This window comes from Arctopsyche grandis, chromosome 6 (genome assembly GCF_051622035.1).
Source record: "Arctopsyche grandis isolate Sample6627 chromosome 6, ASM5162203v2, whole genome shotgun sequence".
Lineage (NCBI taxonomy): Eukaryota > Metazoa > Arthropoda > Insecta > Trichoptera > Hydropsychidae > Arctopsyche > Arctopsyche grandis.
The window spans coordinates 18,821,602-18,849,385 of record NC_135360.1 but is presented as its reverse complement, the minus strand read 5'-3'; the positions used below and the strand labels follow the sequence as shown (position 1 = coordinate 18,849,385).

General features: G+C 35.6%; 1 protein-coding gene across 1 annotated transcript; it reads left to right on the top strand.

The window, feature by feature from the left end:
* The first annotated feature begins 70 nt into the window (after positions 1–70).
* LOC143913256 (uncharacterized) lies at positions 71–27,551 on the top strand. The gene is made up of 15 exons (XM_077432932.1): positions 71–308; positions 11,798–11,913; positions 12,009–12,103; positions 16,624–18,144; positions 18,226–20,395; positions 20,477–20,630; positions 20,751–20,893; positions 20,973–21,094; positions 21,182–21,390; positions 21,624–21,770; positions 21,857–21,942; positions 22,018–22,280; positions 22,407–22,555; positions 22,822–23,006; positions 23,093–27,551. Exons 2-15 carry the CDS (start codon positions 11,805–11,807, stop codon positions 27,385–27,387), a joined length of 9,648 nt encoding a protein of 3,215 aa, XP_077289058.1. The 5' UTR covers positions 71–308; positions 11,798–11,804; the 3' UTR covers positions 27,388–27,551.
* Positions 27,552–27,784: the final 233 nt, after the last annotated feature.

Sequence of the window (27,784 nt, the reverse complement as noted above, 5' to 3'; positions counted from 1 at the left end):
TGGTGAACGACTATTGTGTTTCGTGTATGTTGGCAGAATGCGTATGGCGTTGCCGTCGTTGTCACTTGCCAGTAATCAGTTGGCAGCAGTGGTGTCATTGGCAGTGGCAGCGGACCGGTTGTCGTTGACGCTTGACGCTTGAAGCTTGACGGGCGCCGAACTTACAAATAGCAATTGACGGATCCCCGACTACCTGCACCAGTGGAGGGGCGAAGGAGTGACGGGAGAAGGGCTTGAAGGGCTGAAGGGCTGAAGGGCTGAAGGGCTCCGGCTCGTCGTCGCCCTCCGGCCAAGTCTGCACCGCCATGGTCAGTTTAATCAGCGATCACTATTCTTTACTCTCGACTCACTTCTCTTCACCCAACGTTTCTTCGTTTACACATACAATAATAATCCGCAATAGCTCTCACCCGAAATATGTCATCGTCAATATCGTGAATCAACCCACACTGCATTGTATTTATTGTTATTGATTCATAAGTGAAGTCTCTCACAAACGATGTAAATGTCATTTTATTTGTTCACACAAAATTCCCAGTATATCGATTTTTCACGTGTGCACATATATATATGTATATTTTTGTCTCCAAAAATATTTCATGTTCTTATATTGATGTTTGGAATTAAAATGTATTAAATGACTACTCTTTCTTTGTCAAGTAGAGTGCTGTCTTGCAATTTAATCGCAGGTTAAGATTGAATGGTTATCAAATGAAACGAATGAATTTTTTTTATAAAAGTTATATATGTAGATATATGATTCAATTAACACTATAGTTGATCTGCAATTCTTTTTATTCATTTAATATATATTTAAAAAAAAAAAACTTATCCCACTATGTTGTATGATTCTTCTACAGAGAGGTATTCTTTTAACCGCTCCGTGCTTATGAATACAGACTCGGTCCTTTATTTTGAAATCAATAATCGCAGACTTCTACACACGGTATTTAATAGCTAACTCTTATCAAAACATTAGAGAACTTCATATGGAAACGAAATTTTATTTTCTTAAAAATAATTTTGTATGACAACTTTGTTCAGTTAATAAAAATATATAGAAGAGGCTTGGAAAAATACATTATTTTTATAAATGTTAAAAAGGGGTAGTTGCTATATATACATACAAATGTATTTTGAGGTACATAGTTGCTATACAATATATGTATATACATATTGTATTTGGAAATATTTGGTTGTCTCAGAAAGAGCTCATGAGTAAACATCAGTTAGAATATTGGGGCAATTGAAAATAGCAATAGACCGTTCCATCGGTGTTCAAAAAACTTAAAAATGGTTTTTCGAAGAAATCAACAATTGAAAAACCCTCTTCCCCAATCCCTAGCCTTAGTCTACTCATAAGAGTCATAAGTAGACACCGTGATTTTTCCAGGAATCCGGGCGGTTTAGCTCTATTTATAAAGCTAGAGTCCAAAAAAAAAAACGTTCGGTGAACCTTTAACAATGCAATGAACAATACACAGCACCCTCTGGGTCTGTTTTTTTCAAGACGGCACCTTGGTTATCCGGCCTTTAGTCATAAGTAGAGGTCGGAATCTGAAGGGGCCGGAAACGTGCCGCCTATTGTTCCATTGTTGTAAATCCTTTGTAAAAAAGGTTTGGCAAACCTTTAACAATGCATTTACAATCTTTGAACAATAAACAGCCCCTTCAGATTCCGGTCTCTAGTCATAAGTCATATCCAGAGATAGCCGTCGAAGATACTTTTATGCACAAAAAATGGTTCACTATTGTCAACGTTTTTTTTGCTCTCTTTGTAGGACAATAGTAATTAACAATAGTGAACCATTTTTTGTGCATCATTGACGCCGATCCCTAGACATGACTAGAAATCAGATGGTGATAGTAACAATATCCATTTCTGGCGTTATGGCTAAGGGACGGGGGTCAGGTTGTTCGACGGCTAAAAAAATGGTTCTCTGTTGTCAACCATTTTTTTTTCTCCTGCTTTCCCCGACAATGGAGAGGTCTATTGTTATTTTATGGCGGAAACCTGACCGCCGCTCTTTAGTTATGGCTATTTTTCACTTCGTAGGAAACCTTTTTTTTGCTCTCTTGCACTCAGCAATGTTGGAACGTTTTATTGCTTATGTTTTTTGTGGCCATTGCTTTAATCGCCATCCGCCGTATTGTCATGCCTACAGGGCGGATGGTGTTTAGGGTAATATGCTTTTGGGGCGTTATGGCTATTGTTAACTTCGTAGAAAATCTTTTTGTTCTCTTGCATTTGGCACTGTTGGAACGTGTATTGTGAATGGTCATTGCCCTAATCACCATCCGCCTTTTAGTCAGACTAACTTAACCATTCAATTGTTATTTGAAAAGCATCCATCCAACACCAAACTGTGGTCATGACTATAAGGCAAATGGTGATTAGGGCAATGACCATTCACAATACATGTTCCAACAGTGCTAAATGTAGGAGAGCAAAAAGATTTTCTACGGTTAACAATAGCCATAACGCCCCAAAAGCATATTACCCGAAATACCATCCGTTGTTTTCAAAAAGCAGATTGCCCTAAACTCCATTAGTGTTCAAAGCAAGATAGTGAAAAAACATGGTTTTTCAAGAAATTGGCAATTTCACGATTTTTTGGGCGGAAAGCATCCATCTAACGCCGATCTTTAGTCATTGACATGCCATGTCACATGACATCTCTAAACAATAACATTGAACATATTTTTGGTATACAGTTTGTCAAAATGTACAGCCCATATTCCGTACTTTTTTGATACTTAATTTGAAATTGTGTCGATTTTCTGATTTATTTTATATAGACATAGTTTGTCGTCGTTGATACATTGAATTTAATTACGTTAAGTGTGCTTTCTCAGATTTCTATGCATTTTCGCCGAAAGTAGAACATAAATACCATGCTTCAGGAAATATGTGGAACCGTCTATCTCTCATACATGCAATTTTGCTTTGACAAATAAAAGTTTAACAATGAATTATTCACACAGTTCCACATACATATTACGGGTGCACCTCACGGAATCGAATTAGAAATGCACGAAAATCCAAATATCAGAATGCAAAGATCGAAAATCGAAAGATAAAAAACATAGATAAAGTAAAAAAGGGTGCATGGTATACGGTACATACTAACTTAATTTGCGCGAGCAGGATACAACAGGAACAAGAGGAACAGGCTTTTCCTCCCGTATTCTGCGCGCGCACATTAATACGGGAGGAAAAGTCTGTTCCTGTTGTATCCTGCTCGCGCAAATTAAGTGAGTATGTACCGTTTACCATGCAACTTTTTTTTTGATCTTTCTACTTAAGATCTTTCGATTTTCGATCTTTGCCTTCCGATATTCGGTTTTTCGTGCATTTCTAATTCGATCCCGTGGGGTAGACCCACATATTACACATGTTTTGAAATTACTTTATATATTATATTCTCTTTCATAACGGTGAACCTATGCATACTAATAACGAAAACGGCATGTCATATTTTCGTCACCTCCTATTCTCAGGTCAATGGGCTAAACAAAACAAAAAACTACGCAGTTCAGACGTTCAACATCTGAATATGTAAATGCCCTATCTTTAGATGTCTTCCGGCAGCTTTTTGTTTATATTCTCTCTCTCTCACTGAAAGCAGACTTACATAGGCTATTCTAAAAATATGCACACCCAAGGGGATGGGGAAGTAGTGCGACGAGAGTGTATTCGTGGAGAGTTTGAATGGTGAAAACACACCCCAAAGAACCTATGCCTTTAGGTTTTTCTCCCCTCCCCTCTTTGCAGTTCGATTTTATTGCATTAATTATGATCAACAGGGGTGGGGAGAGATCGGTTTCAGTCGGATGGCCCCCTTCCCACACCGTGTACACACAACGTTTTCTGTTGGTGATCTTCTGTCAACCTAGCCAGTCATCCTCTTACTTCTATTGGTGTTGTTAGTGTCTTCAATTTTTAACCTCCTTCGTAACCTCTTGTGAAAGTCGCGTTGCATACATGAGTTGCTTCGATCCATCGTGAGAGTCGCATTTTGAAACAGGTACAGCTTTACGCATTTTCGTTGATATTCAGTCTGAGGCTATTCTGTGAAACTTTTATAATAGACGAATACACAAATCATTACAACTACCTTCAATTTTATTTATGTAATATTATCCTCATTACTGATTTGGAATCAAATTAATACTTAATAATCAAATTAAATTACAATAATGATAATTTGTCGGAAAAACGCAGGCGACGAACAAATTTGAAAGTATTCAATTGTTTGTTTATTTCACCCTAACAACGCAGGTGGCGATGCGAACACACTTGAAATTATTGCGTTGCAATGCCACGCATTCCTGTTTTCCCGTTCCCGTTTTTGGGCGATTTTTTACAGAAACCATCGCGGGCACGCACACAACAACTCATGCAAGTTTCATCGCAATCTGTTGAATGGTATAGGAACGCATACGTGACAGACAGACAAACATTGATCTTTATAGATAGATGTAAATTTATTTTGCATATCTTGCTGAAATCCATGCTTAGATCATTTGACATGAAGTGATAATAAAAATACCTAAATTTATTGCAAATATTTAAACAAACAATCTATGCTAGCGTAATGTTCAGACTATTTATTGTTAAGAAGATGTACACTTTCCGCTGGGTTAACGCTATTGATTTCTAGAGGAGTTGCGATACGAGAATACTCCAAACGCCGTTTAAGTGTACAATTTTACTTCACGTGTGAAAGGATCTTTTTACGTTTGAATTACAGATGTTGGAAAGTACGAGTGCTGTTTCCTTTCACACTGCTCACTTGCATTTTTATTTTTCCGACAATTATTGTAACAAGGCAACGCGTATGCTACATACGTACATCGGTTTTAATTGTCGACAATGGACACATTCTCATACATGGTGTATATTTCTAATTGTATGTCGTGCACATGTTGCGTCAATCGCACACGTTCAGTTTCGGCCATGTGTCCGTCCGATTTCTGTCCGTCTTTTATTATTATTATCGTCATCGTCATCACAGATTGGACTTTCCATTCGCCGCCAATCATTTCTGCGCACTCGCCCGTAGTGTTTTCTTCGCTTTTCGTTCCGATTTGCGATCGCGTCGACCGTAAAAACACGACCGCCTCGTTTCCATTTATAAAATAAAAGCGACATTCGAATTAATCGAGCGAAATTATCTTGTGTGTGTGTTTTCATCGCCGTGGCATTCGAGAACCCATCCGTCCAATTAGGCTAACGACGAATTGGCCAAAAAGGTCGTCACAAATGCCAAAATGGTGAATTTTGCAGACCACGCTCCTTTCATAATCTCGGTGTTCTCGGTTGGGTCGTTCACAATGGGGGAGTATCGCTCGGTCGAATTTAAGGTATATAAAATCGATTCTATTCTTGTGATTTGACATTATGTTGTTTGTGTAGTATACATGGCTATCAGACATTTAGTATTCGATTGTGTCATCATCATTTACCATCCACTGCTGGATAAAGGATTCTTCAACACGCTTCCATTCGTCTGTGCTTTGAGCAACACTCCCAAACATTTTTCTATTTTCAGCTACTGATTTTCCTTGTGACCTTCTTTGCACCCTTTTATATTCTCTTGGGTACCATTCGAGCGCTTCTTTCGTCTATTCTTCTAGCAACGTGACTCGCCCATTGCCATATCAATCTATTTAATCTCTCTCATCCGCGTATTCCACTTCCCATCTTACATCTTTATGACGAGCATACAGCGTTGGATACTTCTTTGAGTGTGTTGAACTTTCTGCAGCATTCTGGCGTTCAATGCCCATGTTTCGCATTTATATCTCACTGATAAAACACGTCTTCATATACACAAACTCATCAAGATATTTTTCTGGCTTGGATTGCGTATCGACATGTACATAAATATTAGCGTCCTATGACACATTCAAATTGTGTATTTTTTATGATTGATTCTTCTTTTTCGAGTGCTTACTTTTTTTTTTTGATTTGTTTATAATATTTACGAAGTATCAATCGAACTTTTTGAAAATACTATTCTACCTCGAGCTATCAGTTCAATCTGGAATTAATAGATATGTATTTAATTGATAATAAGAACAAAAATCCGGTGATCCCCATTGCATTGTCAAGACATGGATGGTTAAAAAGAGAAAAAGGGACATGTTAGATGCCTTCGAAAAATTTAGTATTGGACGCTGATGCTGAGCATTCCATGGACCGCAAAATACACGAACGTTTCCATACTAAAAGAGCTGACAGTTTTAGAGATACACAACATGTAGGAAAATGATTATTTTCTACTTTGGCCATAATTATCGGCTGTTAGATCACGGCCTAAAAGTTACTCGTTGGTTAGGTCAATTGTTGGGTCGTCGAGAGATATCTTGGCCACTCATGTTGTTTACTGGTCGACCGCGATTTGTTGTTTATTTATATTAATCTATAGGACTAAATTGGAAATTTTATTTGATGTACTATTCACCTCTTAATCATAACACGATTTTAGTACGTAGCAGTCTTATCTTTCAACTCTGCTCGTAGATGATAAAATCATTTCCATATTTCCTATATTAATTCACCCCACGCTCAGATACGTTATTTTTATTGACAGCTTATAAATACTGATCATTTGTATGACGATCGTCTCGAATTCGCAAGAAGCTATCTTTCCGAAATGTGAATACAAATTATTATACACGTATTACCTCACGCATCAAAACATAATACATAAATTCAAATTTGTCTCTACATATACATATATAATATCAGTATAAGCTATACTGGGAGAAGACGCACATGCTACTGGAGTTCGATTTATCCAATTTTCCAATGACTTCGCACTGGTACGTTGAACTCTCACGTTCCACCACGGTTATTCTTCATTTTGTGGTATCGTGATAGTGTTCACTGGTTTGTGGAGACGGTGCAGCCACACTGTTTTCATTAGCATTCGATTTTATGGATCGTCGATGTGGATATGTTCACTTTCGTCGAGATGTGTTGTTGCGGTTACCGACCCGCTTCTGTACCACTGCTTTGGCTTCGTCGTCACTGCACATCTACATATGTTTACTAAGAAACGTACGTTTAAACTTAATTACAACCATGTGTACACTTTATTGTGAAAGTAAATTACCATAATTACCATAAATACGTGCTTTTATGGTAATTTCTTTTTCTCATTATCAATTTTTAATGAAAAGTCGCACGCGCTCCCGAGTCGAGTGCCGGTGGAAAAATGGCTAAGTTGGGCAACTCCCATCACGGTTGAATGATTTTTTATTTTTGCTTTTCTTTGAACGCTTCTTGGGCGGTTTCTATTCAGGCAAATCGTTTCTGTGATTCCTGTAAATTCCGTTCTGCTGATTGGCCATGTGTGACGGTGTCTCCTTGCTTCGATGATCAGCAAAATTTGGTTTTTAATGAATGTTCAATAGTTGGTGAAGGTTCACATTTGGTAATCGGATGTTTTTGTGCCATATTACTTGCATGTACATGTTGTACACGTAGGAGGATAGATTTGAGGACTTGGATATAGAATTGTCCAGGATTTGAACGAGGAAAGTAACTTTACCCACTTCTCGTTTCCCTATTTCTGAAAATTTTAACAGCAAGGCGATAAGCATCTAGAGATGGATGTTCACATAACTTTTAACGAATGAAAAAAAAATACTTCAACCATCGACGTTAAATTCGATCGTGTTGACAGGGAGGTAACAGTTATGTATGGAGATATTAGTTCTGTAGTTAAGGCGTAGACACACATAATTGTAAGGCACGGTATGCCTAGGTAGACTCCAGCTATGAATAGGCGTGTCTTATTATTAAAGAGCGGAGGTCTGGTTTCCGTCATAAAATAACAATAGACCTCCATTGTCCGAGAAAGCAGGAGAGCAACAAAATGGTTGCCAATAGTGAACCATTTTTTTTTGCCGTCGAGCAACCTCACCGCCTTCCCTTACTTACTGTGTCATTATTATTTCGACAAGTTTTTCCTACATTTCTTTAAATACGGGAATCACCGCTATCAATCACTGCCACTGAAAATACTCCAGGGGGTGAGTTTTGACCTGGCATAGATCAGGTGCTCTAGCGTTTTTTACACGTGCAAAGCTATTAAAAAAAACACGTGCCACTTACTACTTGCATGTATGTATGTACACGTGCGCTCTGACAGATTCGGATAGTGTCCTTTGCACGCCCGGTCGACCCCCTGCTGCTATTCACAGTTGTAATTTAGCTCTATTCATGCCTTAATTCTACCCAAGTTTGATTTATCTCGTTCGTCAAATGAGGGAGTCGTTGTAATTGTAGTCTTGGTTATAAATTTTGTTATAAAATGACAATTTAGTCTTAGCGTGAAATACGTTCTACACATACCATTACTCGTCTGACAGCTCATGAAAGTCACGCGAAAAAAAATTGAATGAGTTGAGATGGCTGATGAGACATGAAGACTTGCACCGGTCTGTGAAATTAATACGAGATGCCTCGAACTTGATTACCAGGATTTAGATGAGATGAGATCCAAATACATGGTAAATATCGAGAATAGTTTGTTATTCTTGAGCGCCTTTGAAAATTAGTATTTCTCAAAACTGCTCCACTATTCAGTGTAATTCAGTATATTCTTCCGGGAATCGTGTACGTTAAGTACTAATTATTTTTAATTAGTGGTCATATCATTTGTTTTTATCGTATTAAGCTCGAGTAAATGCGACCTTGGTCAAATCTGAATTAATTGCTGCAAATGGTATCATTTGAAATTGTAGTTATCGTCAGAATTTTAAATTTTATGAGTACGTAAGACCCGCATACTTCAATGTCTTTACTAAAATACTAATCTTCCCATATATATGTATGTACATAGTTCGGTTGTTTATTTTACTGAATTACCAAATTGGCGAATTCAGCAAGGAGCTCGATTTTGAAGATTTTATTTATTGAAAATAAATACATATAACTTTCGTTTTGCTACAAACGCTCATTGTTATGTCATTATGGCATTGTGATGAATTGTCCTCTATTTTGACGTGCGAAAGTTGTCTAAAATGGCTCACACACAAAATGGCACGCCTCGCTCTTCTTTTCGCACATTTAGCGTTGGTTTGCGCAAACCGTCATATACTCCATTAATCGCCATTATATTCGGATGATGCATGGATTGCTTATGAGTGGCACCGAAGTTTTTTTGCTTTGAAAACCGCAATGGTCTCGGTTTTGTGAGTTCGCGATATCTACGATGCGGTGCGGTTAGGCTGGTTTTAGCAGTTTAAGTGTTGACGCCAATAGCCAACTTTCTGCCACTTTCTGTGTCACTGTACTGCACCCGTTATACTTTCCCCTTCTATCGAATCATAAACCATTGACTTAACTAACTACCAGCTCAATTAATCGTAAAGTGCTTGTTGAGGTAGACGTCTTGGATCCATCTTTCGTAAGTAATGTATGATTTGTGTAGTACTGTGTACCCAACACCATGCACAGTACAAAATGCAAAATCCACCCCAAAACTTTTGAAAAATCACTGTCTCTCGAAGACACGTCTATTATATTATGTAAAATACGACAAAATAAGTCTAAAACGGTAAATAATATAATCCTCCTTCTGAAATTTGATATCTCGTGTCTGGGACGACCTGGATACAAAGTTTTAAAATAATTGTAAGACGCGATACCATTATACATCACACTAATTATGAAAAGGCTTCGCTCAGGATGAACAGCTCGTCATATCCACTTGAATAATTAACTTTGGACAAGTTTCGTCAGATAAATGAGATTGCCCTGAAGCACCTGCTAATTAATTAATTCCCGTTTTATTTTACACACGGGCTTTTGAGCAAATTTCTGTGCTGGATTCGATTTGGTTTCTTATTTTAGCTTCTGTTCGATAAGTGAATGTATCTACATATGTATGTATGTTTATAATTTGATTTCCACGTTGATGGTTGGATTAACGTTGATGCCCATCATAGTTATATTAGGTCGGCTCACGTAACACTGTTTTCCACACATCAAGGACTCGCAGTTCATTTTGAATTTAATGTATTATAAATAACACTCAGTTCCGTCGATTCGGCATTTTAGAATGTCAAATATACAAATATCACTCTTCCCAGGAAGCAAAAATGAATTAAATATTGGGAAGCTGACACGTTTCCCTATTAACCTTAATTTAAAGCTAGCGCGGGATGACAGTGAAGAATTATTGAATTGAAAGATATTTACTAGTTCCGACCAACTGAGCACGAATATGATATTAAAATAAATTCATTCACAATGCAAGGTTTTCGAAATACATTTAAGCAACTATGGAATTAGGCAATTGTTTCATTTACATACATACATATCTCTAGTAAGAATTTGGCAATTTTATGATCAAAAAAAGTGGACTGATGAAAGTGATGAATTTTAAATTTACTAACTGTGCATTTGTACAATTCGAAATATTGATATTCTATGTATTTTGATTTTCTCAAACACCAATTACTTGTTTTTATTTATTTTATTTTTATTCAATCAATTATGCACATTCGTCTTACAGATCGCTCCAATACGACGAGTGTACTATACACATCAAGAAATATCAATTATAAATACATATTCATTATATATTTTTACATTAAATACGACATACATATATGGTCCATCTACATATAACATTGTACAGAAGCATTGTAAGCATTATACAAGGCAAATACGTCAACATCTACAAAGGCATCTATGTAGAAATTTGCAATTATACAAAACAGCATTTATACAATTTAGCGAAAACTCGAGATGCTGAATAACTCGAATTTTGCGAGAAAGAGATAGGACGGGAATGCCAATTTTTAGGAACCGTTTCAATGAAAATCAGATAAATTTGTGAACTCTGATAGAAAACGATCGACCTGGAGTCACATTTCCCAGGTCTGACCAGCAGCAATCAGTGGAAATTGAATCCGTGACCACTTTGTTTGAAAGCATTATACGCAAAGCACTACATAGTCTATGCTGCTGGTGATAGCTTTATTTGCCAACAGATAAAACTATCACAACACGATACAACCGGTCGAGGGATCCTAGTTGTATGCGTTGTTTTTCAATGACTCAACTTATTTTTTTCAATAATAGATCCGTGTATTATAATCAAGAAAGTAAATATATTTACTTTATCTATGTACGTAGTAACAATATATGATGTTTTGTGATCATGTGAAAATTCGAACTCGAGATTTTGACTGATTAGAAAATGATCACTGATCACGTTTTCATGATCTAGAAAAAAAGTGTGTGTGTGTGTGTGTGTGTTTATTTTGGGGATTTTTTGAATACTGTTAGTCGTATCGATTTGAAACTTAGTGTCGGTTACTGAAATTCTAATAGTTGCAACGTTATTTTTTTTCAAATTTTTAAGTTGACCGGAAATGGTACTTCCCCTCCAGTTTTTGAATTTAATTATCTCCCAAACTGCTAACCAAATCAGACTTAAATGATTTTACATGTAATAGAAATTATATATTTTATACCCTAATATTTTTAAAATATGTTTACCTCAGCCGGAAGTAGTACTTTTACTCTGGAGAATCGAGATTTTTTATTTTTTTCTCAGAAACTCTTTTTTTTATTGAACTGAAATTTCATATCTAAAAGTTTAAGCTTAATACCAAGTTATGTATAAAATTTGGTGAGCATCCGTCATCCGTCAAAGTGGCAGTTTATTTTTTCATACCTACACATGTGACTAAAAAGTTTTTTTTATCAATATCATCCTGAAATTACATTTGGAAAAAAATTTAATTTTTTTACCATTTTTTTTTGCAGTTGGGCGATGTCTGCACTACCTCTGGGTCGTTATAGAGAGCTTCTGGATCAGCTGTTGCAGCTGAACGAGCAGACGGCTGCTTTGCGCAGAGAACTTGGCGCTTGGGTTGACACAGGTAAACGATCTTTAGTATTACACATGTATGGTGTAAGTCTATCGATCACATAACGTATCACTTTTCAAAACGCCTCATTTTTCATTCCGTCGCAGGTGCGTCTTCTGAGCAGCCGGAAGATATTGGGTCTTCGGAGGTCGATGGAGGCGTCTCATCTCCACTGGCTCCCAGTGGATTCGTCCAACGTCAAGTGAGTTCGCAACATCAATTCTAACGTTATTTATTTTTTATCGCAATTGTCGACTTTCGCTTGTGGTATCTCCATTTTTGAACGGTCGCGTGGGACTCGATACGTTCGTCATTCTCAGACGATGATTCCTTTTCCTATCACGAACCAACTTCCGCCTATTGTTTGCGAAATGTTCAGGTGCTGCGCTTCGATCGATTATGCAACGATATTTACATCTGGTGTACGAAAATAGTCATCTTTTTACGATTAACCAAATTACCAGTCGTTTCCTGTGCCCGATCGCCATTGATGATATCTCAGCAAATGTTGTGTTTTTTGTCTCATCCTGCGGCTGTAACCCTGTATGGATATGATTTTCTGGTTTGACCTTTACGGGGTGACTCACGCAAGTGTGCTTGTTATGTACGTTTAAATGTCACGTGTCTCGGAATGATCCCATTAAAGGGGTTGCAAAGCAACACGAGTCGGTGCACGAGACTGGCTTATTCTATTTTGCAAACGATTGTGTACGTTTTATGTAGTGGTGAAGTGAAGTTAGCCACAAGAGCTTGTGCCGATCAAAATTGTGAAGTTTTTTCGCATAAAAGTTTTCAATATACGTACTTCAGGTTTGTTTAATTATCTATGTAAGGATTTTAATAAGGATTTAAAGTAGGAATTTGAATCTTCATTTATGTACGTTCACTGGTATAAAATATTAGTGATACACCTCCTCCTTCGCGCCCAAAAACGATTTTAACAAAATATTTAACAATATTTACATATGTACATACAAGATTCATCCGTTTATTATTATAACATAAATATTTCATTGGATGAAGTATACCTACTATTACTATTGTAATAATAGCATTTTATGAATTGTGAATCCGATTTCAAAGATGTTTTTTACTTGGAATTGAACTTTTTGCATGCCTATCCTTTTATACACAATATACTATTTATATCATATACACGATTGTATAGTAATAAGTATAATGTCTAAATTTAACGCTCCCTTACTAACATACGAATATAACATTCGCGACGAACAAAATTGAAAATATTATACTACACCTCTTATTCGGTTTCTGTTTTTGAGAGGAAACGTGTACGTGTACCAAATCACCAAATTTTAACGGATTTCGGAACACTAATAAGAACCCAAATATTGTCAGACGAAAAAATCGAAAGCAAGCTGATAAGAGGCTCTTAAAAATGAAAAAAAATTGGTCTTTAGTGATTTGTTTGGAGATTAGTCTTTAGTAGAGTCTGGCTACGAAATTTGTCGTACCTAGCCTGTCATGACGTCTAGACGTCGTGAAATTCTCTAGGTATACCTAGAGCTTATAAAAGCTTATTTTATTTTTACATACATATATATATTCATCACATGTCTCATGACAGGAACTACCCCAAGGCGACACATGTGGTTTGTATTAAATCGGGCTCTACGAGAAATACATTATTTTTGTAGGTAGCTTTTATAAGATTTAACAAATTCGAGATCCCAACAACTCGAATTTTCGTGAGACTGAGGGAGGTAGGATACCGATTTATTATACCCATCACAAAAATTAAGCTAGAAAAATTGGAAAATTTTGACAAAAGACGGTCGATCTGTTTTTTTACTAGCCTCTTGTCAGCTTGTTAATAACCACCTCGCCAGCAACGTATCGGGCTGATTTCGGGACTTGACCCACGACTTATCTTATGGGGTCTACCTCACGGGACCGAAAGTGAAACGCCCGAAAACGCAAATATCGGAAGGCAAAGATCGAAAATCGAAAGATCTCAAGTGGAAAGATAAATAAAGGGTCTCTCCCCCCGTCGTACATCCTCACTTAATTTGCGCGAGCAGGATACAACAGGAACAAGAGGAACAGGCTTTTCCTCCCGTATTCTGCGCGCGCACATTAATCAAGGCTATATGACTAAAAGAGAGATAATTTCACCGCATGCCTCTCATATATATTATATATACATTGTACCGTTTACCATGCACCCTTTTTTTTTTTTTGATCTTTCGACTTAAGATCTTTCGATTTTCGATCTTTGCCTTCCGATATTTGCGTTTTCGGGCGTTTCACTTTCGGTCCCGTGAGGGAGACCAGTTTTGTATAGGTACAAACTCGACTACGAGATGCACCAAAAAAGTCGAGAAATTTCAAGTCGGTGAGCGTGAATCAGTCAAAATCGAATTTTCTTATTTCGGATACTACATACATATGTAGAAAAAAAAAAAAACAATAATTTGTTTGTAAATAGTATGGATTCGTGAATCCCACGTCTCTCAGAATAAAGATGAAGATTTGTTTAATAAGAACCCAAACTTCGTCACACGACCAAATCTTTGGTTTATAAAAAGCTTTGCAAGGAATGCAGATCTTATTTAGGAGAAGTGAAGGTGAATGCATTTAGAAGTGGTTTATTTAGTTAATTTCGTATTGAAATAGCGGGCGTGTTCTCTGCGGCATATTGAGATTCGGGTTCGGGGGGGCCCCCTGGATCGCCCTCACCCTCCCACCACCCCCTCGGCCCCCCTTCTGTATCGAGCGGCGCAGGCGCTCTGCTAGCGACACATAGCCGCAACCGCAGCCGGTCGTCTTACCATCTGAACGAACGTCGTTCCCGGCACTTCCCGGTTTTACTTACGTAATGCCACAAAACAACTCGGATTATTATGGCGTCGAAATGACTAAATAACGACCGACCGCTTCCTGGGACACTCACATGTACGACTTCGTAAGCTGTGTTGATAATGCCAATGTGTATAGTGAAATGGGTCAAATTATCGTCCCAATTGAACCTAACATCAGTTACATGTGAACGGTCTAGTGGACATTTTCCGTGAAAACCTTTTTTTTTGTCGCGCATATGATTAAAATGGCGCAAGTCTAATTCGATTACAGTAAGTCTTCGACTTTGTATGTACGCAGTTTGAATATACTGAATTGAGGCAATACAATAAATTGTGTTTGAAAATATTTATTTCTGTAACACACTTCATCGATTTCTTTGCGTTCTTTAGATATATGTATACAAGCTTTCTTTAGATATTTGTATACAGTATGAATTTGGGAGCTACTTTTCATCTAAATTTTTATGGCGATCGACTTGTAATAAGAATTTGTTATTCGTAATTCTTTTATAAATATGAGTATTTTTATTAATTTAATACATTTCCACTGTGTCACAATGTAACGTCATTTTGTCCATTCAGTCAACATCGTCTGAAAACCCCGTTGTGACGGTTTTTGCTAGACTTTTATTTAGATATACTGGCCTGTGTGCACATACTTGTGCACTCCATTTAATCGGCCGACATAAACAAAAGAATAAATTAAAAATACGTACTTTTTTTTTTTAAATAAATTAATTAAGTTTTAAATATTATTATTATATGCCGCATACATGACGAACATTCACGTGCAGCATGTGGGCACGCATCAGGCTATTATTATATACGATTATTTTCATTCATATTTAAAAGTGATGTTAAGAAACTGCAAAATTTATTGAGCTCATTAAAGTCAGTAAAGCTTTAGTTAAAACTGATCCACTATTTCTTGTTTTTTAAATAATTTCCAGTAAAAATGTTCTTATTTCAGACAATAACTCTCAAAACCTAACAAAAACATATCCTTTTCACCTTACTTCATGGTGAATCACCAACTTTTTGTATCTCAACTTCCTCTCTGGAACGCTTTACATCTAATAAAATTTATACTATTTTATATTTTATTTTAAAATATGCAAATAATTATTTTCAAAATTCACAATATTATTGACCAAATGTTGCTTGGCGATCGACCAGCTGAGAACCCTTGATATATATATATCCTTCGATATAAATCATTTTCTTCCATTATTTTTAAGAATGATTAAAAATTAACGAAGTTCATAGAAATAAGTTCATATTCAGCTTTGATGTTAGTATTTAAAAAGTTTGTACCGATTGTGTAAAAGTCTAGGACTTGCTTTATAGTAAAAATCAATGGTTAGTTTATTGGTATAAATTTAAATTATTTATACCAACTCTAAATTATTTATTCCTTATTTTAACTCATAAGCCATATCAACGCGTATGAACACATTAACTAGGTTATAATTCCCCCGAATCAGGATGTAGAGTATATTTGGGGATGCATTTCTATAAGTTACTGATTGGTTTGGTGAGCAATTCCCAGCGAACTCAGGTATATTAGATGTTCTTTTCTCCTGTGGCACGTATCAATTTGATAGCTTCGTTGCCTGTTGCAAGAGGCATCAACCTCCTCAACCAGATTAATTTCGATTTGTTTTATCTAAAATATTCTGATCTGGTTGAGGGATTGTTTAATTTAAGATCTTGTTCTATTATTGTATTTTTTTTATATTTATGTACATTTTGTTTTTATTATGCTTTATTTGTCTTATTATTGTATCCTTTTTTTCTTTCTTTTTTGTTCAGCCATAGTGACGACTTAGTAATTATTCTCTAATATCACTATGGAAAAATTGTAAAATAAATAAATCAATGAACTTTTCTTTTTTTTTAGGTAGCTGATACTTTATCAAACATGGAATCTTTCAATTCTGGCTTAGCGGATCGGATCAAGCAGTCGCTTAATGGAAATTCTGAAGATGTCTTAAGCGAATCGTTTATTGTTGACGATAATTTTGTGAAAAATACTCCTAGTACATCGGCAGCGAATGCCGAGTGCGCCAGAGTAACGCAGCACCATCGCGAAGTGCACAATGCAAGAACAAAAATTTACTCAAATCCAGTGAGTGAAACGAAATCACCGTCAACTCCAAATAGCCTCGATTCAACAAAGAAAAGTAGACCTCCAAGAAAAAATAGCTGCGAATCGATACAAACGGAGCTTATTGATGGTGAAAATGAATTTTGCACAATACCTCGAAAACCACATTTCTTGGATGATGACTATCATCTGAAATCAAGTGATGTTTGTCGAATTCCTAAGCCACACTTTCTTGATCATTCACCATCTCCCGACGAAGACAGAGCTATCGATATCAACGATCCTCACCTCTTGAACGATGACACATCTGGAAGTGGATCTTGGGACAAAAGTTTAAATAAAAATTGTGACCCTGTTAAATATCAGAATTTAAAGCATAGTTTAAGATCTAGAAATTTTAAGGATATGTATATAGACGATTCAAATTTTATAGATAGATCAACATTAAAAGGTAATTCAACCAGCAATGGTGATATGATGTCTAGCCAATCTTCGAGTTCTTCCAACAGATACTGCCCTCAAGTGAACGATAACAACTGGCCAACAGAGAAGGATCTGTGGCACAATCAAGATTCGTGTAGTGTCAAAAGCTTTTCTAGTGCTGGTTCAGGAAACGCTCCACACATGGTGGGCTTGACACAGTCACATCTAGGATCTAAAGTTGACTGTGTGTATTCTTTACTTTCGTTGTTATCAATATCTGCTGATAACAATGCTGATATGAGTGAATACCTGCTGAAAATGAGCCAATCAATTGAAAGCTGCATTGCTATGCGTCAATCAGGCTGTATACCACTTTTAGTTCAATTAATTAATTCGAAACATACATATGCATCTAGAGAGAAAGCTGCGCAAGCTTTACATAATTTAATTCACGCTCAGCCAGATGATAAGGCTGGTAGGCGCGAAGTTAGAGTTTTGCGTTTATTGGAACAAGTACGGGAATATTGTCATATATTAGAAAACATTTTATTGAAAAAAGATCAAAATATATCACTGGAAGATGATATGGAGAAACATCCTACACAGAGTGTTGCAGCATTGATGAAATTGTCATTTGACGAAGAACATAGGCATGTTATGTGTCAACTTGGCGGTCTGCAAGCACTCGCCACCCTAGTAACTGTTGATCAGACGGCTCATGGAAGCGTAATTGAAGATATTCAATGTGTAACCATGAGAAAATACTCGGGTATGGCGTTGACGAATCTTACTTTTGGCGATGGAAATAACAAAGCTTTATTGTGTTCTTTTAAAGACTTTATGACGTCACTTGTTGATCAATTGCAATCGCCAAATGATGATATGAGACAGGTGGATAAAAATTTCCGTCAATAAATTTCATAATATACTGATTTTTATATATTATAATAATGCATTAATAATTATTTACAGGTTACTGCTGCTGTATTGAGGAATTTGTCGTGGCGTGCTGATTCTGCAAGCAAACAAATTTTACGTGAAGTAGGAGCGGTGAAAGGGCTCACCGTAGCTGCTATGACTGGTCGCAAAGAAGCAACATTGAAGTCTGTACTGTCAGCTCTTTGGAATTTAACTGCTCATTGTTCCCTGAATAAAGTTGAAATTTGTTCTGTGGATGGTGCCTTGGCATTTTTGGTCGATATGTTAAGTTTTGATGCTCCGAGTAAGACTTTGGCTATAATCGAAAATGCTGGTGGCATCCTTAGAAACGTTTCTAGCCATATCGCTGTAAGGGAGGAATATCGTCAAATATTACGTGAACACAGTTGTTTGAAAGTTTTACTTCAACAATTGAAATCTCCTAGTCTTACTATTGTCAGTAATTCTTGTGGTACTCTGTGGAATCTTTCTGCTCGATGCCAGCAAGATCAACAATTTTTATGGGATCATGGCGCGATACCAATGCTCAGGAGTCTCATTCATTCCAAGCATAAAATGATATCGATGGGATCAAGTGCAGCTTTGAAGAATCTTTTAAATTCAAAACCTGGAAAAAATCATATTACTTCATTGGATTCTACGACACGTGACCTGAATTTGCCGATGTTGCCTACGCTTGGGGCAAGAAAACAAAAAGCTTTGGAACACGAAATTGATCAAAATCTTGCCGAAACGTGCGAAAATATTGAACCTGCAACATCGCCGACTACTAATAATAGAGATGAGAAATTACTTTTGACCGCTGCTGAAAGACATCTCGCATTGAATATGGAAAAGCGTCGGATGACGTCTAGTTCACCGTTGATGAGCCATTTACCTTCCCAGATATCGTTAAACCACAGTTCTCATTATAATAATTACATGAGTTGTGGGAATTCATTGTTGCAGGGAGGAATTCAAAAAGGCCATACTTCGAGACCTATCAGACATGGAAATGTAAATAGATCTGATAGCAAGGATTCTGTTACTAGTACACATTCTGATTCAGTGTATGAAAGAGTTTCTAGGAATAACAAAATACCAAACTTTTCCAAGCAAACGAGTGAACAAATTAATGATAAAAATACCGGTAGTTGTAACTCAGTACATTCTTTGACATCTAAAACTGACAATAATTTTATTAAACGTTATTCCAAAAGTGGTGCACTAATGAAATATGAGCACATCAACAATATTCCCAGTATTTCAAATGAAATGTCGAGAAATAATTACTCTGAATCGGGATATGACATGGAGCAAGATTGTTGCGATCAACCTATTGATTATAGTCAAAAGTATTCAGAGACAAAATCGTCCCACAACACAATTTGTGAAAATACTGAAGAAAATTTTTCTTTATCAAACAACTTCCAAAACTTAAAAGAAGAAGATTCTGTATCGGAGCATTCTATTAATTCTTTGTTAATTAACTTGGATTTAAATGTTCATAATGATAAAATTCCAACAAAAATCAATCCTAGTGTGTCTTTTGGGGATTATCAAGAAACGGATTTAGATCAACCTACTGATTATTCATTACGATACGCCGAAGATCAATCGGAAGTAGGATCTAACCTTTCAGAAGCTCAAGTACCTTCTGTACACGAAGATACTATTAAACATTTCTGCACTGAAGGTACACCATATGAAACTCCTATAAATTTTTCTACCGCTACCTCAATGTCAGATCTTAGAGCTATAGGTAGTGCACAACCCCTTTGCGATAAATCTTTTCCGAAAACTAAAGTAAAGATTGAACCAAATTCTTGTATAGTAACCAAAGAGAGCAGTGAGATGTCTCATTCGGACGAAAAAGATATATGTTCATTAGAAGATCCTACAAAACATGATAATGATGAAGTGGTTACAAACTCTAAACTTACAGAAAACATAATTCAACCAACCACTTCAAACATACTCAAATATGACTCTAAGTTTAGCTCTGGCATATTAAGTCCAGATAAACCAGTTAACTATTGTGAAGAGGGAACCCCAGGCTATTTTTCAAGAGTCAGTTCTCTGAGTAGTTTAGAAGAAATAGAAGGTGGCATTACAGATGTCGATGTTAAATGGGAAGATAGAAAAGATGAATCTTTGAATGGCCATTTTACCCCACCTATAAGTAATAATATTGCTTCAGTTGAAAATGAGAAGGAAAAAGAAGGTTTGTTTAATTTGTTGTCATGTTTACTATCATTATGCTGCAATATTGGATAAGTAATATATTGTCGTATTATATTTTTAGAGTGTAAGAATACCCATTTAGAAAGTAACAGTGTACTTAATTATTCTGAAGAAACACCTTTGATGTTTTCTCGGTGTAGTTCTCTTGGTTCTTTGTCAGAATGCAGTGTTCCAGATCAACCTGATGATGTGGGCTCTGTTGTATCTGAATTCAGGTAATACCTTGTTGCTATGTTTGGAGATTGGAATAATTTTAACACTTGAACAATATTTTACAGCATTAAAAATAAGTAATATGTATATGCTAACCATAAAAAAAATATAATTCGTTATAGTCGAATGACATCTGGTTGCATATCTCCATCGGAACTTCCCGATTCACCTACCCAAAGTCCACCACCAAAACTTGAGACATCTAATGCATCTGCACTTTTTAATAAACCCATCAAGCATTTCAAACTGGCAAACCAACCCACTAGTAAGTATTGGTATTAATCTGATTAGGAATATTTAATTGACTGATTTGCAATTTTATATTTTAATCTTTTATTTTATAGATCGGCTACATTCAGTTTTTGAAGACGAGGTGTCTACTTTTAAATTTGAACATACTCCGATTGAATTTTCAACTGGTACCAGCCTTAGTTCGCTTACGATTGATGATGAACCAACAGGAAAGGTATGTATAGTTATATTATTGAATAAAGGAATTTTATGTATGTATATGAATTATATTTAGATTCATTTTTGAATTATCAACAAACAGGTTTCTCTCAGTATTTTATTGAATTCTGTAAAGCGATCTGAAGGCGTGGGTTGTAGTAATCCCATAGAAATTCCTCGATCTCAACCTATCATGAATAATGAAAATTCATTGGCTGAAAATATAAATCAAAGTTGTAAAAGTAATGTAAGCAGTGAACAGGAAAGTGAAGAAATATTAGCAGCTTGTATTGATGCCGGTGTTCAATCCAGGTAATTTTTTAAACATATACATATAGTGATTATTTACATTTGTTAAATAATTATCAGAAAAAACGTATTACAGTCCACCAATATTTTTAAATATTTTTAAACGCAAAACATAAATGTTTTGCGAGATATTTATCGAAATGAAGAAAAGTGGAATTATGCCACTGTCAATTATAACGGCTCATATATTAAAATGCACATTACAGTGCATCTTATATTACTGTTTATATTTACAGACTTAAAACAAGAATTCCGAATGTGCCAGCCAGAACTTCAGTTCCAGATAATGGAAAAAAATTTGTTGAAAGCTCTAATAGCGCTAAAAGTGGACAAGATTGCGAGGAAATATTAGCGGCTTGTATTGATGCTGGAGTACAATCTCGGTAATTTAACTTTTTATAGTAATGATTTTGTAACATTGTTTGATATATTAAGTATGTACATATATGATCTGTGTTTATGTTTACAGAATTAAAACGAGACTTCCAAATTCTTTGGGTAGACCTTGCATTACTACACAAAACGATCTTATGAATAAATCGTCTGATATTCAAGGTATAAATTTTGTTGTTTTATCGTAGTAATAGGACAAGTAAATCATTTGAAAATGATTTTTTTTTGTGATTTTAGATAATTGCCTGCCTTCTGACACTTGTCATACTTACTATACCGAAGACACGCCTCTTCTGTCAAAAGTTGGCAGTCAGTCAGATCTGTCTGTCCTGTCCATAAATGAATCGGATGTTTCCACCAATTGTTCTCCAGTAGCATCTAATATTTCGAAAAAGAATACTACTATGAGTGATAAAAAAGATTATTCTGATGATAGTTCAAATTTAAGTGATGTCAGTGAAAATTTACTGGCTGAATGTATTCGCTCTGGAATGCCTAAGGTATGTAAATTAGTATGTTGTATATATGCATGTTTGTCAAATGACTTTTACCACTCTTAGAAATAATTAAATATAATAAACAGTTCATTAATTAATATTTTATTATTGTTTCTATATTTCACATAGAGTGCACTTCCATCATATCTTATTCCACAAGATGAAGTTGAAAACTATGCTATTGAAGGAAGTCCATTTCAACCTTCACTAAATTCTAGTCTATCTGATTTGACTATTGCAAGTGATAAAACAAATTCAAAAGCTCAACTCTTGCAAAGGTATGTATACGATAATGTTTTTATGCTATTTATATTTTATATATAAAACAAAGACTGTTATTGTTTGTATGTAATTCGTTTTTGATTGGCTGTCGTTAAATATTCAAATAAATTAATAAAAAAATAAATAAATGAATGTTTACTATTAGATTAGCCATGTTTAAGCGACTTATATTACAAGCACCGAGCCGAAGCCAGGTTGAACCACTAGTTATTTATATATTCAGAAAGTTTTTTCATTAATTTTCATGTATTTTTTTCTTTAGGAATATTAGCATGCCCATTCCTCCGATCAATAAACAGTCATTGCAAAATCGATTCTTATCAATTGATCAATATAAGACATCTTCTCATCGTTCACCAACTGGGTCTCTTAGCTCAGTGTCACTTGGTTCAGATGACGGACATATTCTTGATATGGCAATAAGAGCCGGTGTGCCACGAGAAAAAGGTATTGTGTTATATTTTTAAAAATTAATACTAAATATAATATTACATATTGTAAATAACAAATCGTTTTCTTCGATTTTTTTATAGATGGATCGAGAATTTACTCCAATGATAAATCGAAAGAATTTATTAAGAAGGAGCCAAAACCTCATAATTCATCATCTTATTGTACTTTTGATGATAAATCTGAAGAGCATGTCACAGTTCTTACGAGAAATGATTCTCTAAGTTCACTCAGTGTGGATTCACTAGGATCAAATGAAGGCGAACAAGCCATATTAGAGCAGTGTATTAAATCTGGAATGCCCAAAGCTCGACCTAACCGCAAATGGGAAGATGGAAAATCAGATTTAAGTAAATACCAGAGCGAAATTCAGCCTCTAGAAAAACAAAGGAGTGTACAAAATGCAGAGTTTGGAAATCCTGTGATTGCATTTAGCAATTGTGCTAAAACTAAAACAGAGAGAGATGATTTTGCACTATTGGAAGAAGTTATTTACTGTGGATTGCCCAAAAGGAAAAATAAAATTGATAATGGTAGTAAAGAATCCGGAACATCAACTTCAAAAGCAGTAAATAATTCTGAAGGTGCCAATTCGTCATTTTCAGTGGGAGATATTGAAAGGGAAATTAATATGAATTTTCCAAAAAACGTACAAGTGACGTCTGTTGTTGCCAGCAATGGTCTAAATGCTACTTGCCAAAATGTAAACATTGTGCAGGCGGCTTCAGACGTAAAGACTTTAATTACAGCCGAAATTATCTTCGAAGGCAAAGAAAAAAATTCAGAAACTCCCGACTTGTACCCACAGAATCTCACAGCTCACAAATTACAAATCAAAGAACAAACAGAGCCAAAGCAGTTCGACGAGGGACTTTTATCGAATGGCACTGCATTAGAGGAGTTGTTTTTGAACTTGACAACCAAGAATGGGTGTGAAAGTGATAACAGTAAATTTATGTATTCTAATTTTCGAAGTAATGCTAACTTAGAAAATAAAATATCTATTAATCATACTGTAGGTTTTGACACAGCAAAAGAATCAGAAGGTACATCTAAGAATATATCTCAATCTATTGAATCATCTGCATTGTGTCAATCTTTTAAATATGATTATACTATGGTGGATAGTATTACAGATATTCACAGTCCTTCGGGTAAAACAGAGAAACCCAGTACCGACACATGGAATGAAAATACGTGCCCTAATGATTTTTCATTTTCAACAATAAGCGGTTCGATTCCAATGATAGCTTCATTCAAAAGTGATATAAATGATGAAGTTATAGGAACGACTGGTCTACCTGATTTATTAGAAGAGAGTGTTATTTTGTCTGATTGTGGAAACAAGCCAGATATTACTGATTTACCTGTCGATACATTGGATGGTAAAGAGTTGTCTAAAAATCGTAATGACTCTTTTGTTACAGAAACGAACCTAAAAAATAATATGAATGATTGCTTTATTGAAAACGGATTAGAAATAAATCCATGCGTAAACGACGAATCTTCTAGATTTACGTCGATGACAAATTCAACAATTATCGAAAATGAAGCTGCTAGATTAGCCATTATGATGAAGAAGAATACTGAAATGTCATTGTGTTTGACTGAAAGTGGGCATTCGGTATATTCTTTAGATCTTGAAAATGTTAAGCCCCCATCTCACATGGGAAGTATGGTATCTTTAACACAAAGTATGTCTGGGATTTGGGACGAATGTCACAGTGATAATCCAGAACGCGATAAATATACTTTAATCAAAAAGAGCATTCATAATTCTCAGCGTAAAAAATCTCTTCCTCAAGGTATTATGATGCGAAAAGCTCTTAATCACTCCATCACAAATAATGGAAGTTTGGAACATTTAGATAGTAATTTAGAACATATCAAACCACCATCAGAGATGGACGATGTCTTAGATATGGAAAATAGCATGATATCGGTGGCTAGTATTGTATCAGAAGCTGTAGAAATAGTTAATGGAAATTCTTCTGGAGTTGTATTTGATTTGAAGCAACCAGTCAGTGCAATGCATATTTTAAGTAACGGATATAGTTCTATCAACATTGAAAATACAAATCCTCCATCTTTGTTCAATGAATTGACAGAGTCTACTTTAGAATTTGAGAATAGTATTAATGATGATAATTGTACAACTTACTTGTTAAATAGCAATGCAGATACTACTCAAGACATTTTTCAATCTCCCATGTCATCTGAAGTACGTAATAGTAATATAGATTTGGGTATTGCAAAAGAAAATTCTACAACTAGGAAATCATTGACACCAAAACAAAGAAGGCAATTAACCAAAGATAGATATAAAACATACACAATTGCTTCCGAAATTGGAGTGACGGGTGAAGCAGATGGAGGAATGCTTTCCAAATCAGATTTAAGCAACTTGAGCAACAATTATGCTGTTGAAAATAATGAAGCTCAGCCAAGCAGTAACGAAAGAAAAAATCGGTTGAACCCGAAGCAACGGAGACAGGAGGATAGAGCAAGATATCAAACTCAAACTGTTTGTACCTCTAATTTGTATCCAGTGAGCGAGCCGGTTGAATTATTGGATACTGCAAATAAACCGTCGAGTGATGAAATTAAACCTAATGAAATGAAGAAATCGATCAAACAAAAGCGAATCGAAAACTCAGAACGTTATAGGACTCGGACATTGGATGATCAAATACCATCTGATTTCTTAACCAGTGATATTCAGGCCAATTGTTCAAAATTTAGTGAAACGGCGATTTCTTTGACTCCAATTCCTAGTTCAAATATGTCTGATTACAGTCATTCAGAACTTGCTAAAGACGCTACAAGAGCGTTTGAGTGTTTACAAATGCAATCAATAGATGACTCAACTGTTGATCTAGATTGTGAAACTATGAGCCTTGTGTCTGAAGATGACGCTGAGCTTAATTCCCTCAGATTAAGAACATTTACAAAAAGTTTTCGAAATTATTTGCCTGTAATCGAAAGTCCTACCGCTGTTGATATATGTATTGAGAAGAACCTGAAGAATTTGGACGTCAGTTCGCATACTATTATAGATGCAAATAATCTAGTAAATTTCGATCAAAATTCTGAAATTTTGAACGACTGCAATAGTATAGAGTGCGATCAAAACTCTGGTACTGAAAGCGCAGATCAAAATGTGTATTCTGATTCTGATGGTGAATCTCAACTTAAAAGTAAACCAAGGATCGTTAAACCTGAATCTATCAAAAAAATTGTGATTACAAGTTCCAATGGGTCATTAAATTTAGATGAAACTACGCCGAAAGGGATTAGAGGAAGGAGAAAGGCACCTTATGTGTCCCCATATAAGCGAAATGAAGTAAATAGGAAAAGTCCGGCTAAAATTGTCATCGGTGCCAAAACGTTTAAAGGGACTATGAACAATGTCATAACTAAAGGAACCAATATCTCATGCAAAAGTTCATTCACTATGAAGAAATATTCAAATCCTACTTCAAAAACATGCAATATAGCTTACGTGAAAAGTGCTGATAAATTAAATTCAAAGGGATGCTCGCCATCTAAAAAAAAGACATCTCAAAATGGTGAAGAAATTCAACAGTCAGCTCCTAAACCTCCCACACTTGTGAGACAGGATACATTCACCAAGGAAGACAGTACGTTGTTATGTATGACAAAAGTTAGTCCAAAGCCCGTAGAAAAAAGAAACAATCTCAATTCAAAATTAGTTAAGCCAGCGAGTGTTGTAAAAAATTCGGTAAACACTTCACCTTCCAAATTGCCTCAACCGCCATCAAGACCGAATGCTTATAAATCACCTCCAGGCAAAACAAACGGTGAATCTGTTAAAAATGCTCCAGTAAAATCCTCAAATATTAGCATTCCAAAAGTATCTCCAAGCAAATTGAAGAATTCCACTTCGAATCAAAGCTTGCAAAGCAATGACAGCGTTAAAACAGTAACATTGGTGCCAAAATCCAACGCCACTCCCAAATACAGCAGCAATTCCAGCCTCAATTCGGCAACTTCTTCGAAAACTTCAGTGAAAGACATCACGAGTAAAGTTGCCAGTCTATGGAAAAAAGTCGAACAAAACAAGAAGGTGAATTTGAAGCCCGACGTACGAGTGTGGATTACAAACCATTCTAAAGATTCTGCAGAAGGTGGTGTCAAGTTGGATGTTACTAAAACCAAGCTAACCAGAAGTTCAACATTCGAAGGACCACCAAAGATTACATCGTCTATACCCATACCCCCCAAACAGAAGTCAAGCATCGCTATAAAAGTTCCACAATCTCCCGTACACAAATACAGTTCTAAAGTACCCATAGTTAAGTTGACATCTAGAAATGTTGCCGTAGTGAATCCTACATCAAAATGCACCAAGTATTAAATATTGTGATTTTAATTTGCTCTTACACAAATTCGGTGTATTCACAGAGTAATCTATTAACTTCTTATTAACTTTTAACATTCTTATATAACTAGTGCGAATGTTTGAACATGTACTGGACGGTTTCATAATATTCAGTTTGTCTTACAATTTTGAATAAATACAACACACAATATACATATATATTATACATCTAATACATGGTTAAAATATCAATGACCTATTTTGAGTGAAGTGAAAGTAAAATGTACATATTTTCATTATTTATTTTATGTGTACTATTATTGACTGATGTATGTATGTAGGTGTATTTTAAAAACAGTTACAACATGTACATATATTTTTAATATTAAATATGATTACTTCATACCCTTTTTCAGTCAGTTATTTATTATAT